The sequence below is a fragment of the Ovis aries genome, chromosome 21 (genome assembly GCF_016772045.2).
Source record: "Ovis aries strain OAR_USU_Benz2616 breed Rambouillet chromosome 21, ARS-UI_Ramb_v3.0, whole genome shotgun sequence".
Taxonomy (NCBI): domain Eukaryota; kingdom Metazoa; phylum Chordata; class Mammalia; order Artiodactyla; family Bovidae; genus Ovis; species Ovis aries.
In genome coordinates this window covers 36,914,417-36,929,055 of record NC_056074.1, presented here as the reverse complement: position 1 = coordinate 36,929,055, position 14,639 = coordinate 36,914,417, and the positions used below count along the sequence as shown (strand labels likewise).

Below are 14,639 nucleotides of genomic sequence, written 5' to 3'. Positions count from 1 at the left end.
TTCTGCATGGAGCCAGCTCACTCCACCCTTCCAGGCCTGTCTCCCTGATCATAAGACAGTGCTGGCGATAGATGGAGAGGAAAGTGCTTCAGCACACGTGGGGGCCTCAGCTGTCTGCCAGTCCCGGGGTGAGGCTAACACCCCTCATCTTCTGCTTGTCTCTCATTTGCGCCTGTTGTGCAGAGGGGAACAATTCCATTTGGGGAACAGTAAGAAGTGGTCCTTACCATATGGACCCAGCACTGTACCCTTAGGTATGTGTACCCGGAAGAAATGAAAAATTGGCCACACAAAAACCTGTACATTCCCAGCAGCATTATTTAAAATAACCAAAAAGCACAAACAACTCAGAGGTCCATGCACTGAAGAGTGGATAAACACTGTGTGGAAGATCCAAGTGGACTCTTGTTTGGCCATAAAAAGTTGTGACGTGCTGACACGCACTCCAGCATGGATGAACCTGGAAAGCATGATGCCAAGCGAAAGAAACCAGCCTCAAAGGAGTCTATTAACAGTGTCCTGCGATTCCATTTATATGAAATGTCCTGCACTGGAGAAATCCATGGACAGAAAGATGAGTGGTTACCCAGTTCCAGGGTTGGGATGAGGGGTTTGGAAGTGATGGCTAAGTGGTATGGGGTTTCTTTTAGGGGTGATGAAGATGTTCTGAAACTGATTGTGATGGAGGGTGCACAAATCTGTGAATATACAAGTCATTGATTTGTACACGTAGATGGGCACACTGTAGAGTTTGTAAATTAGATCAAGAAAGCTTTAAAAAAAAAAAAAAGAAATGAAGACCACAAATGGCTCCTGCTCTCAGAGGGCCCAGAGAGTAGCTGGCAAGACAGCCCCACAGCCAGGTAACCGCTGAGTCATGTGGGTGAGTCACACCATAGCAAAAAGCTTGGGGGAGCTTAAAAACAGTCACCAACACAAGCAGGTAAGTGCTTTCTGGTTCTAACAGGCAAATGATAATCCCAGGGAATTCCCTGGCAGTCCAGTTTTCACTGCCGAGGGCCCAGCTTCAGTCCCTGGTCAGGGAACTAAGATCCCATAAGCCGCACAATGTCGCCAAAAATAACGAAAAACTGTAATAAAAGTCATAATAAAATTATGACTCTAGGAGACAAGAAGCATTACATGAGTATTTCTTTCAAGGCCATGAATTTCTGTCTCACCAGCTCCAACTCTGGATGTATTTTGAGGGCATGTCCCTCCATGGAGTCACCCAGTCACACAAAGAAGGAAACAAAACTCCTCTGACTTGTCAGCATGAGGGTTTCACGGGTGAACAGCTGCTGGATCAATCAATGTTTTGGCCTAGGGTCCGGCCATCTACAAAAAGGCCTAATTGCAAAAACAAACATTTCACTTGGAAGATGTTTGGGTACAAACACAGTCTCTGGACCCTAAGGGCCGTGGGTGGGAACAGCTCTGAGCAGCTGTGGCCTTTGCGATGACCTCAGGTCCCTGGGCCTCCAAACCCAACAGAGCAAAAATAAAAAATAACAGCAAATGAGAGCTTAGAGGATTGGGAAATGAGATGATACACTGGTCTTTCTAGCCAAAAGGAGCCAAGTTCCTGGGAAAAGCACAATGGAGTCCCTGGCAAGGTAAGTGAAACATGAGGTTTAGAATACACCAACCAAGAAATGTTTGTTGAATGAATAACTAGAGGAAAGAAAGGCGGGCTGTGAGCACCATGAGGATGAGATGTGGCAAGGTGGGGCCACCCCCGAACTTGGCATGGGGTGTAATGATGAAATAGCTTTTGATGGTGCTCTTCTCTGCTGATTCTCTTCCATTCTTCTTCACTAGGCCCAACTTTACATACCATTCCTGGGACAGGGCAGCCCTGCCTGCCTTGGAGCAATGATTCAATGGTGCCTGTCCTGGGGATGGAACAGGGAAGGAGGCCAGCCACTGTCTACCAAGGGAGAGTAGGGCCTCCCTCCACACTGGAGTAGGGGGGCCTCACTCCACATGGGTAGGGGGCCTCACTCCACACCGAGAGGGGCTTCACCCCACACTGGGGTTGAGGGGGTCTCCACTCCACATGGGTTGAGGGGTCTCACTCCACACTGGGATGCGCTGACAGGGCTGTAACAGCTTTGGGAGGCCACTCAGAAGGTCTGCCCTTGGGCAGCATACTGGCTAGGAGGGGCAGACAGAGCGAGGGTCCCTTTTCTGACAGAGGCCGGGTGATGGCCTTGGGGGAAGGGGAGCGTGGGCTATCACAGAAGCGGAGAGAAAGCCTCCTTGGTTGGCGCCAGCAGTTCTGGGAGAGCCGTAGTAGAGCCTCATTAACAATATTTTCAAAAATCTATCACCCTTTTGCTCATCTTGTTTTGAAATGAGAGAACTGCCAAGTTTGACAATCTCTCTCAACCAAGCGACAGTCAAGTAATTTTTAATTAAACTGAAGTAAAATAATAATAAATTTGGTTTCAGTATAAATAATAAACTTAAACTTCATCTTGGGACTTTTTATATACCACCTGTCCAAATCTGAAGTAGCTTTCAACTACTTTAATGCTCTGGTGAATGAAATTCAACCAGTTAAAAAAAAGAGAGAGAGCAAACACATAAAAACATGTATGTAAGATACAAGTTGTCCTTCAGTTTCATATTCCAATATGTCTCAAAGTCCTAATCTTTATTTAAAATGTTGGTATTTTGTTGCTTGTGGATTTTTTTTAAATTTTGCATTAATTTTACTTAAAAAAAAAAATTGCATGGCAGCCTGGATAGGAGGGGAACTCTGGGGAAGAATGGATACATGTATATGTATGGCCGAGTCCCTTTGCTGTCCACCTGAGACTATCACAACATTGTTAACCAGCTTATACCCCAAAATAAAATTCAAAAGCTTTTAAAATATTGCATTAAAATGCTACTTATTTCATTCCTGATTCTTTTTGTCATTGCTTAAATTTTGCGTTCCTGGCACACACTTGTGTGCTCACTTGCCTCGCCCTAGTCCCAGCCCTAGTGGCCCCAGATAAGGCTGAGGAAAGACTCTAGGTTCCAAAGATTTCCATCTCCAGATGCAGTCTAGATGGTGCCAGGCCTAGCGGTTTGCATTTCATCCTGGGTGCAATGCCAAACAGAGGCTCACCCTCACAGAACCATGTCTGTACAAGGTTAACCCCAGGAAGAAATGGCCACCGGAAGTGACATGGGAAGAAATGGCCACCGGAAGTGATGGGGACCAAAGGAAAAGGCATAGACGGGAGGTGGAGGTCTCGCCTGGGGAATCCCACGGCAGCACGGGCTGGCGTTAAGAAGCGGGTCCCAGCATCCTGAAGCTCCCGGCGCCCCGTTCAGTACCCTCAGTGGGCTGAGCTAAGACATCTGAGTTGGTGGGGTCCTTGAAGACCTTCCCCAGCCAGTTCCTTTCCATCCCAGCAAAGGGACCAGAGGAACAGCTGGACCTACAGGCTTGTCTGCAGCCATGTGCCCACCACGTGCCACAGCGATGCTGTGAAGCCCGGGATGCTCCTCGCTCTGGGGCTCCCCTGACTGAGCTGCCCAGTTATAATACTGGCTTGGACACAGCACAGACACAGCTAGCAGGGAGCTAGCAAGCCATCAACAGAACCCGGGCCCTGACCTCCTAGAGCCTCCCAGCCCGAGTACTCCGTCACTCCAGATTTCACAAATCAATGTTCTAAAAGAAGGCCAATCCCCTTTCCCAACCTCATCTTCTGACACAAGAGCTGTGTCCCAGAGCCCTTCAAGGACACACGGATACCAGGAGGGACAGGCCCTCCCGGCTCCCACCCAGAATCTGGAAACAGGACAAAGTCCATCTTTGTTAAGTGTGTAAGGATAACCTGGGTCTGGAGTGAAATGTTACTTTCAACACCGAGGAGGGTTTTCTCCAACAGAAAAAGGCATAAAATGAAACAAAGTGCTTTACTATGTGCATCCTTCACCCCTGAAATTCTGGAAAGAAACCAGGTTCTCAGACAGCTTCAGACTCAGGGCCAGGCAAACTGCGTGCTAAGGAACTGGTTACCAGTTCAGTGGTAATTCACTCCCAACCAGATCCAGAGCCGACAAGTGGAAGACTGGATGTTGTCAGGTTGCAGGGGTTGACATTTTAACCCAGACACATAGCTTTTCCCAAGCTAAGGTAGGGAGGGATGGGAGTCTTTGCAGCTGGATGCTGCTGGGGTAGGACTGGGCAGGAGGATGAGAATCTGTTTCGAAGGGAGACTTGGCAAGGATTTATTTCCAAAACCAGAGACAACGCCTATCACATGAGCACAAGGTCGCTGGCAAGTCCAGTTCGTCTTTGTACAAACTTGCCAAACTACAAGGCTGTTGCAGGTCTGCCTCCTGATCTGTACGGCGATGAGGCAGCTATCTGCCCTTCTGGGTTTTACACAACTCTTGCCCTTTGGCTCAGTACACTGTTTGAAGTCCCTTATCTAAAGACTTAAGAGAAACACGATGTCTCAGATATAAAACATCATCTGATGCAGGAAGCATACCGATGTATCAAGAGAGAGTGTTTCTTCAGGTGCAAGCTATTACATATGGAACGAATAAACAGCAAGGACCTACTGTGTAGCACAGGGCACTGTATTCATTATCCATAATGGAAAATAATTTGAAAAAGGAATGAAGGGATGTATATATGCTTGCATACTAAGTTGCTTCAGTCATGCCCGACTCTTTGCGACCCTGTAGACTATAGCCTGCCAGGCTTCTCCCTCTGTCCATGAGATTCTCCAGGCAAGAATGCTGGAGTGTGTTGCCTTTTCCTTCTTCAGGGAATCTTCCTGAGCCAGGGATCGAACTCTCTTCTCTTACATCTCCTGCATTGACAGGCGGGTTCTTTACCACTAGTGTCACCAGGGAAGCCCACCAGAAGCCCATATATAACTAAATCACTTTGCTGTACAGCAGAGATTAACAGAACCTTGTAAACCAACTCTGCTTTAATTAAAAAAAAAAAAAAGAGTGAGAGAGACTGCTTCTTTACTGGCCCCAAACTAAAAGGAATTTATCAGTAAGCCCTTAGGTAAGGAAACAAATGTAATCAACTAAGAAGCAAGTGCCTGTTTTTACAACCAACACCCTGGTTTTGTGTGTCTAGTCTGGTGAGGAGACAGGCCTTGGAAGCTCAGAGAAGCAGAGGGTTAGCAGGTCCTGCAGCTCAGCCAGGACACTGACCGGAGAGGTGACCTGCTCCGAGGGAAGCGAGATGGCACTGTGCCCACCACTAGCTGATGGAATGGATCCCCAGGATGGCCGACATTTACCTTTAAGTGACCGATGATGAACTTGTGGACGATGTGGTTCCACATGGACTTCTTGTAAACAGAGAGGTGGCCGTAATCGTGTTGCAGCCATCCAGCCTGGGCCTGGGGAAAGAGGGCCATGGAGGCTTTCAGAGCGTCGGCACCTAGGCACCAGGCCTCTGCCAGCTGGGGGAGGCAGGGGGCAGGGGCTTCAAGTGACAGGTGAGGGTGTCACACCTCACCTGAGAGGTAGCAAGGACGAAGGCCGTAATGATGGTTGGAATCCAGCCGTTGCCAAAGTAGAAGATAGTGAACCAGGCGATGCTCTCCATGGCGATGATGTGGGCCAGGTGGAGAAGGAAGAAGAGCTGGTTACTCTTGAACAGGTTCATGTCCTCAGCAGTCTTCCTCAGGGCCCGGAAGTCCTCGGTGATCTGGGACTGTTGAGCCAGAGCACGAGGAAGGAGTCAACCGCCCAGCTGCTCCAGGGGGTACCAATCCACACACTCAAGCTCCGGAGGAGCCCAGCTGCTATGCACTATAGCAGCTCCTGTTGCTCTATACCTGCCTGGAGCTGGCACAGCCTTGGAACTATGTGTTCGGCCACAGCCAGTTCAGTGGCAAAGAAAGGATTTCACTCAAAATGCTGTCCATTTCGGGTAGCAGCATTATTCAAAATAGGTCAAAGACAGAAACAACCCAAATTCTATTAACGGGCTGAATAAAACGTGGTGCATGCATACAATGGAATATTCCACAGTCTTCAAAAGGGAGGGAAGTGATGACACACGCTGCTAATGAGCAAACCCTGAACACATTAAGCTAAGCGAAATTGAGCCAGACATGAAGAGACAAATACTTATGAGTCCCCTTCTATGAGGAACCTAGAAGAGATTCTTCAATAGAAAGAACAGTGTTTACCAGGAGCTGTTGGGAGGGACAGATGGGTAGTTAATGTTTAACTGAAACAGAGTCTCAGTGTGGGGTGATGACAAAGTTCTACAGACAGATGGTGGTGATGGTTGCACAACAATGTGAATGTACTCAAAGCCACTGAACTGTGTATTTCCAGATAGTTAAAATGGGGAATTCCCTGGTTGCCTAGTGCTTGGGATTCCATCCTTTCACTGCTAAGGGCCCCGATTCAATCTCTGGTAAAGGAAGTGAGATCCTTGCAAGCTGCCCAGCACAGCCAAAATAAAATAAATATTTTATTTAAGAAAGGTTAAAATGGTTTTGTTATGTCTAATTTATACCTTTTTTTTTTTTTTTTTTTTAAAGCTTAGGGACTTCCCTGGAGGTCCACTGGTTAAGACCAAGCTTCTACTGCTGGGGACGTGAGTTTGATCCCTGGTCAGAGAACCTAAGATCCCACATGTGGTGTGGCCAAATACATGAACTAAATTAAATTATTAAAAAGCTTATGTTTTCTACTACCTGACATGCACCCTTTGCTCTGAACTCTCTATCAGACAGGAGAAGGCTCAGTGCGCTGGGCACATGGGAGGCAGAGTCAGGGGTGGGTCTGGAAAAGAGGGTATCACGGGGAGAAAGAGGGAAGCTAGGAGGCAGGGGCAGGGCATGAGGGAGAAGAAAGCCCAGATATAAGGGCAAGAGATTGGGCAAGAGGGAAACCTTCTGTGCCCAGCCTGGCACCACTGAGGCCCCACAGGTGGAGAGGCTAGGAATGAATTACTCCAAGGGCGGGCATGGGAGGCAAGCCCAAGCTGGCACAGGAGGAGGCGGGCTCACTAGGGCCAGGGGAGTCCTCCCTGACCTCAGGTGACGAGCAATGGTTCTCCCTGGACGGGCACAACGGCTCCTACCTGGCACCCTACACTCACCATTTTGGGGTGATCCCTTTCCTGCCACCCCAGCCCTCCCCTCCTTCCTCATCCGGTCAGACTCACATTCTTGCCACGGTCCTGGCTGGGCTCGTCAGGGGCCAGCTCGCCAATTAACAGGGGCTTCATGAACTTGCGCACAAAATCAAGGTTGCGGTGGAAGGCCAGGAAGGCGTCCTGGAGAGCAGGGGGCAGGTGGTGAGTACAAGGGCCTCTACTGCAGCTCCGAACAGCGCCTCCCCCCCAGGGAGGGCAGGAGAAGCTCTGTGCCACTAGGACCCCAGGACACCAAACGGGGCATCCGTCATCCGACCCCAAGTGTTCTCTGAGCCTCCTCTTGGCAGGTCCCTCGGCGCCGGATTCCCATGGAGATGCCACATGGAGCTGCACCCTGATGAGGGGCCGCTGAGCTCGCCAAGGATGTTTACCAAAAAACGTGCCCCTCCAGGGATGCAGGCTGGGCAAGGCTGGGAACCAAATTCTCTGAGGGCTACTCTGCCAGCTGCCTGGTTCCCAGCAAACTATGCCACCCACCACGCGGTGCACACAGCTGTCAACAAAGAACAAGCCTGGAGCCTACCACAGGCATGTAAAATGTGCTTAGATGATGCTATACCCAAAACAAATACATGATTACATAAAAGCATTGGTGAGAGGAGCTTTTTCATATTTCTAAAAGGTATGAAAATAATTACAAAGATTATGAAAGCTCTTTCACGCAGATCTCTAAACTGTTATGTGTTGAGCCTGTGGCATCAGGCCTTGCTTTATCTGCAAACTTTTCAAACTCTAATACTGCTGCATTGCTTTTAAAATTAAAAGAATGAATGCTGTGCCTTTTAATCTTTTTTTTTCCCAATTATTAAGCAATGTGGATGATTTTGGCAAATTCACAAAATGTACAGAAGAATAAAGAGGAAAATAATACCACTCAGAGAATGACCACCACTGCTAATATATCAGGATATTTTTTCCCCAGTTTTTCTCCTATACATGTTATGTAAGTTACATGAAACAGATATAGCATTTCTTTTAGAGATGAGCTGACAACAGAGTCCCCCACCCCCATGGTGGACATAGTGATACACAATGTTCATCTTGCATCAAACTGAGCTTCACGGTGCACCTGAAACTAACCTAATACTGTGTGTGCCTGCACGGTCATAAGTCATGTCTGACTCTGTGCGACCCCAGGGACTATAGCCCACCAGGCTCCTCTGTCTGTGGGATTCTGCAGGCAAGAATACTGGAGTGAGTTGCCATGCCCTCCTCCAGGGGATCTTCCTGACCCAGGGATCAAACCCATGTCTCCTCCATCTCATGCATCTCCTGCAGAGGCAGGCAGATTATTCACCACTGAGCCACCTGAGAAGCCAACGTAATACTGGACATCAACTATAGTTTAACTTAAAATTAAAAAAAAAATCAAGTCTTGCGACTTCGCTTGGAGAGAAGAACAAATCAAATGTCGCCATGAGAAACAACTGGGAAAGATCAATGTAGCCGTAGAAAAGTGAGGATGCCTCTGTGTGTGTAGGAGGTGTGGGGAAGCAGGGGCCCTAGGTTAAAAGAGGCAGAAAAAGATATAACAAAAGGCTATAAACACTGCAGTATTTGATTTGAAAGGCTCCTGTTTGGGGTGGGGGGAACCCAGCAGTTCTCCAAGACATTCTGGGGTGGAATGAGAAATTTTGAATATGGACAAGATATCTGGTCATGTTAAAAGAATCAGTGCTGAATTTCCCTGATGGTCCAGAGGTTAAGAATACGCCTGCCAGTGCAGGGGACACGGGTTTGATCCCTGGCCTGGGAAGATTCCATATGTTGTTGGGCGACTAAGCCCACAGGCCCTAGAGTTTGCTCTGCAACAAAAGAAACCACTGCAATGAGAAGCCCACACCGCAAAACTAGAGAAAAGCTGGCAAGCAGCAACAAAGACCCAGCACAGTCGTAAGTAAATTATATTAAAAATTAATAAAGCATCCGTATTCATTTTCTTAAATGTAACCAAAGTATTGTGATTATGTTAGAGAATGTCCCTATTCTTAGAGGATGCTGAAATGGCTTAATAATGATGCATTTTATTTTCATATTATTTTCATATGATTCAGCGAAAAACATGCAGATATGCATAAAGAGGAATGTGAATGTGGTAAAATGCTGAGATTAGTGAATCTTGGTTAAGGATACACAAGTGTTCAGTTCTTTCAACTTTTCTGTATATTTGGAAATTTTCAAAAATTAAGAAAAAATAAGGAAGAAATGAGGAAGATGCTGACAACTCATAAACGTGTGTTCAGCCCCCCTGCCCAAGTATCTCACAAGGGTAATTGCCAGTCTTCGTCCGTTTCCTGGCATCAAGCCCTTTTGCCTGGTCTTTATTCTATTTGTGTCTAGAACAGACTGACAAAGCAACACTCTGTGCAGAGGAAAACTGGGCCTGGAGCCTTTTAAAAATGTCTGCACCCCTACCTTGCTGAACCAAAAGGGGTAGCAGCAGAGGATCAGAGCAAGTACCCCTTCAGAGAAGAGATGGGCTGCTATTGCAGGGGCCCAGATCAGGCAGCGAGGAGCCTCGGGTCAGCAGCCACCTCCACCCCACCCCCGCCTCCATCTCCTCTGCATGTGAGGACCCTCCCCCCCCACAGTTCCAAGGGCCTGAGAAAGGGCTCATCTGCCCCCACTGGCCTTGGTGGTAAGGCAGTGAGTGTGCGGGCGTGCTAAGTCGCTTCAGTCAGGTCCGACTCTTTGCGACCCCATGGACTGCAGCCCACCAGGCTCCTCTGTCCATGGGATTCTCCAGGCAAGAATACTGGAGTGGGTTGCCATGCCTTCCTCCAGGGATCTTCCCAACCCAGGGATCGAACCTGCATCCTGGGCAGCTCCTGAATTGCAGGCGGATGCTTTACCGCTGAGACACTGGGAAGCCGGCCTGCAGTGAGCACAGCCTTCCAAAGTCAGAGCTGAGAAAGACCCAGTCACTGCTTCACCTCGAATGACACCACAGCTTTTGAGAAGCAAAGGGGAAGTTCTCGGTATGGCAGTTTCCTAACGAACAACGGCTGATAATAATGAAACAATCTCTACTCTGCCAGGCCATCGCCTCTCACCCAGCGCCCATTGCCTCCCCCCACCAGGTCCAAGTCACATCTCCCAGCCTCTGCCTGGACTGAGGAACCTGGTAGAGTGGGTAAGACTCCTGTCCTGACTGAGGCCACCCCTGGGCCATCTCCAGCGGCCAAGGGAGAGGAAGGGCCACAGCGTGCCAGGTGGGGAGAAAGGAAAGTGGTCTCCATTACCTCCCTGGAGCCTCAAGCCCCACTTTACAGACCAAGGCACTGGAGCCTGGGAAGGTGACATTCAAGTGGCAGTTGCTGTTTACTCGCTCAGTCTTGCCTGATCCTTTTGCGACCCTGTAGACTGCAGCCTGACAGGCTCCTCTGTCCATGGGATTCCCTAGGCAGGCATCCTGGAGCGGGTTGCCATTTCCTCCTCCAGGCAAGCTTCCTGACCCAAGGACGGAACCTGGATAGGATCCTGCATTGCAGGCAGATTCTTAACCATCTGAGCCACCAGGGAAGCCCTGTTCGTACAAAGGCCTCAATCAAAATGAGCTTCTTCCTCCTGAAAGTTGACCACTTTTTGTGGTCCCCCTTGCAAGCGTCACAGGGGCCCCTCACAAGGTTGCAGGGGGCTCCCAGTAGCTGCTCGGTTAAAGCATCTGGCTCACATAAGGTAGGCCAAGGGGCAAGGTAGTACAGGCCAATCCACATGTTGACTTTGGAACAAGAACTCGAAGCAGGCTTTATCCTCATCTGACAGGGAGATTGGAACCAAAGACTTTCCAGGAAGGCCAGGGACGCAGGTGAAGGGGAGGGAGTGGCCAGCAGCTGGGCGGCAGGGGAGGCAGACCCTCCCCCAGGAGGGCAGATGTGTGTATTAGATGCTAGGGAGGTTACACTGTAGATAAAGGACCAGGACACCCAGATTCCCAGATGAAAGACCTTCACCAGTTCCTGCTTCCACCATCTCCCGGCTCCCATGCCAGCCCCTTCTGCACGGAGGTCCTCCCTGTCCAGCCCCCATGTGCTGAGCAGAACTCACGGCTGCTCCTGCTCGGACCCTCGGGGGTCACGTCTTATTTCTGGCCGTGTCCACCTCTGCGGCGTGCTGTGTGTGTGCTCAGTGGTATCTAACTCTTTGCAAGACTATAGACAGTAGCCCGCCAGGCTTGTCTTCTGTCCATGGGGTTCTTCCAGGCAAGAATACTGGAGTGCGTTGCCATTTCCTACTCCCAGGGATCTTCCAGACTCAGATCTCGAACCTGTGTCTCTTACGTCTCCTGCACTGGCCGGCAAATTTTCGGAAGCCTCCCACCTCTGCAGAGCAAGGTGAATCTCTAATCCAGCTCCCTACTTCTGGGCACATGGCCAGGGACTGGGGAAGCTCAGGAGAAGCAAACCCAGGGCAGACAACGCTGCAGGCAGCAGCCCCAGGCGCAGGGATCCTGAAGAACAAGGGGTTACAGAGGGAGATGCCAAGGAGGGACCCTTTGTTCTCAGCTGGATCCAAGGATGCTGACTTCCTTTCCACAGTGGGGAGAGTTAAGCAGGATGAGGGCAGGGTGGGAAGCCCCTGTGCCATGTCCCCTCCAAGGGAAAGAAGCAATGGAGGCTGGGGTGGGGGTGGGGTGGGGTTCTGTGGCCAGAGGGCTCCTGACGAGAGAGTCCCTGATGATGCACAGGCAACCCAGGATGAAGGGATTACAGCAAGGAAACACAACTCAGTAAAATGCAGAACATAGCAGCAATGCTGGGGCTGGGTACACGACCTCCCGGAGGCTGCAGCTGGCAGGAAGTGGACTGCTCCCACAGAGATCTAGCTGAGAGGGTGGAGCTGCCCTCCAGGCAAAGACACAGAGGGGTTTCACGTAAATATCTTTTACCTTTGGCAACAAAGAGGTCACCAAGTTTCCTCTGCTTCCAGCTTGTTCTTTTCTGGTTTACTGAACTCCCTACTATGCAGACTGGTTCCAAACTGGGAAATGAGTACATCAAGGCTGTATGTTGTCACCTTGCTTATTCAACTTACATGCAGAGTACATCATACGAAATGCCGGGCTGGATGAAGCACAGTCAAGGCTGTATGTTGTCACCCTGCTTATTCAACTTACATGCAAAGTACATCATATGAAATGCCAGGCTGAATGAAGCACAAGCTAGAATCAAGATTGCTGAGAGAACTATCAGTAACCTCAGTTATGCAGATGACAACCACTCTTATGTCAGAAAGCAAAGAGGAACTTAAGAGCCTCTTGATAAAAGTGAAAGAGCAAATAGATGGGGAAATGATGGAAAGAGTGACAAGACTTTATTTTCTTGGCGCTCCAAAATCACTGCAGATGGTGACTGCAGCCATGAAATGAAAAGGCACTTGCTCCTTGGAAGAAAAGCTATGGCAAACCTAGTAGTAGCAGTAGTGTAGTGAAAGTCACTCAGTCGTGTCCGACTCTTTGCGATCCTGTGGACTATACAGTCCATGGAATTCTCTAGGCCACAATACTGGAGTGGGTAGCCTCTCCCTTCTCCAGGGGATCTTCCCAACCTAGGGATCAAACCCAGGTCTCCTGCATTGCATCTGGTCCCATCACTTCATGGGAAATAGATGGGGAAACAGTGGAAACAGCGTCAGACTTTATTTGGGGGGGCTCCAAAATCACTGCAGATGGTGATTGCAGCCATGAAATTAAAAGACACTTACTCCTTGGAAGAAAAGTTATGACCAACCTAGATAGCATATTCAAAAGCAGAGACATTACTTTGCCAACAAAGGTCCGAGTCTAGTCAAGGCTATGGTTTTTCCAGTAGTCATGTATGGATGTGAGAGTTGGACTGTGAAGAAAGCTGAGCGCCGAAGAATTGATGCTTTTGAACTGTGGTGTTGGAGAAGGCTCTTGAGAGTCCCTTGGACTGCAAGGAGATCCAACCAGTCCACCCTAAAGGAGATCAGCCCTGGGATTTCTTTGGAAGGAATGATGCTAAAGCTGAAACTCCAGTACTTTGGCCACCTCATGCAAAGAGTTGATTCATTGGAAAAGACTCTGATGCAGGGAGGGATTGGGGGCAGGAGGAGAAGGGGACGACAGAGGGTGAGATGGCTGGATGGCATCACCAACTTGATGGACATGAGTTTGAGTGAACTTTGGGAGTTGGTGATAGACAGGGAGGCCTGGTGTGCTGGGATTCATGGGGTCACAAGGAGTCAGACACGACTGAGCGATTGAACTGAACTGAACTCCCACATTGCAGGTGGATTCTTTTTACCAACTGAGCCACGAGGGAAGCCCATGACAAACCTAGACAGCATATTAAAAAGTAGATACATTACTTTACTGACAAAGGTCCGTATAGTCAAAGCTATGGTTTTTCCAGTGATCGTGTATGGATGTGAGAGTTGGACCATAAGGAAAACTGAGAGCCAAAGAATTGATGCTTTTCAACTGTGGTGTTGGAGAAGACTCTTGAGAGCCCCTTGGACAGCAAGGAGATCACACCAGTCAATCCTAAAGGAAATCAGTTCTGAATATTCATTGGAAGGACGGATGCTGAAGCTAAAACTCCAATACTTTGGCCACCTGATGCAAAGAACTGACTCATTGGAAAAGATCCTATTGCTGAGAAAGATTCAAGGGAGGAGGAGAAGGGGATGATAGAGGATGAGATGGTTGTGTAACAGGAGGGAAAGGGGCAGGGCACAACTTTTAAAAGAATGACACAGCCCAAGGACACAACATAAACCAATTAGAATCAAATGGGACCAAAGTGGCAGAGAAGACTAGGTCTTAATCCTCAGTCAACAGTGAAATGACATACCCAGAGGTGCCATGACTGTTCCACAGCACTGTTAAGACCAAGGAGTGGGCGGTGGCCCAAATCCTGGAAATCTACACCCCTTCCCCCAAAATAGCTGGAATAATCCTCCCACTCATTAGCATATGAAATTACCCAGCCTATAACAACTAACCACATCAAATTTTGAGGCCGCATTCGCCCTCTGTGATGGCCCACACTCTGTCTGTGGAGCGTGCTTCTCTCTATATCTGAGTAAATCCACTTCTTACCTATCACTTTCTCTCTCACTGAATTCTTTCTGTGATGAGACATCAAGAACCTGAGCTTCATTATGTCCTGAAACCAGGTACCATGGGTTTTGGCTGTTTCAAGTCCCAAACTGGGTTTTGGCAGGGTCTGAGTCCCAGCCATGTGGGTTCGAGTCCCAATCTGAGGTAAACGGTTTCAGTTGGATGGTATCACCAACTCGCTGGACGTGAGTTTGAGCAAGCTCTGGGAGTTGGTGATGGAGAGGGAAGCCTGATGTGCTGCAGTCCATGGGGTTGCAAAGAGTTGGACACAACTGAGTGACTGAACTGAACTATTATGCATGCTGGGAACCTGTATACCCGTGTGCAAGAGGCTAAGGGTCCCACACTAATGACCCTGCACACCAGTAGAGTGTTCTGAAATTTAAAGAATGACCCACC

The 14,639-nt window shown here is 48.9% G+C and overlaps 1 protein-coding gene across 1 annotated transcript in view; it reads right to left on the bottom strand.

Moving 5' to 3' along the window:
• The window catches only part of FADS2 (fatty acid desaturase 2), a 37,631-nt gene that overhangs the window by 17,911 nt on the left and 5,081 nt on the right, over positions 1-14,639 (bottom strand). The window contains exons 2-4 of the mRNA XM_015103138.4: positions 7,166-7,276; positions 5,498-5,695; positions 5,277-5,378 (exon numbers count right to left, since the gene is read on the bottom strand). Coding sequence (XP_014958624.2) covers positions 5,277-5,378; positions 5,498-5,695; positions 7,166-7,276 — 411 coding nt within the window. The remainder of the gene's footprint in view (positions 1-5,276; positions 5,379-5,497; positions 5,696-7,165; positions 7,277-14,639) is intronic.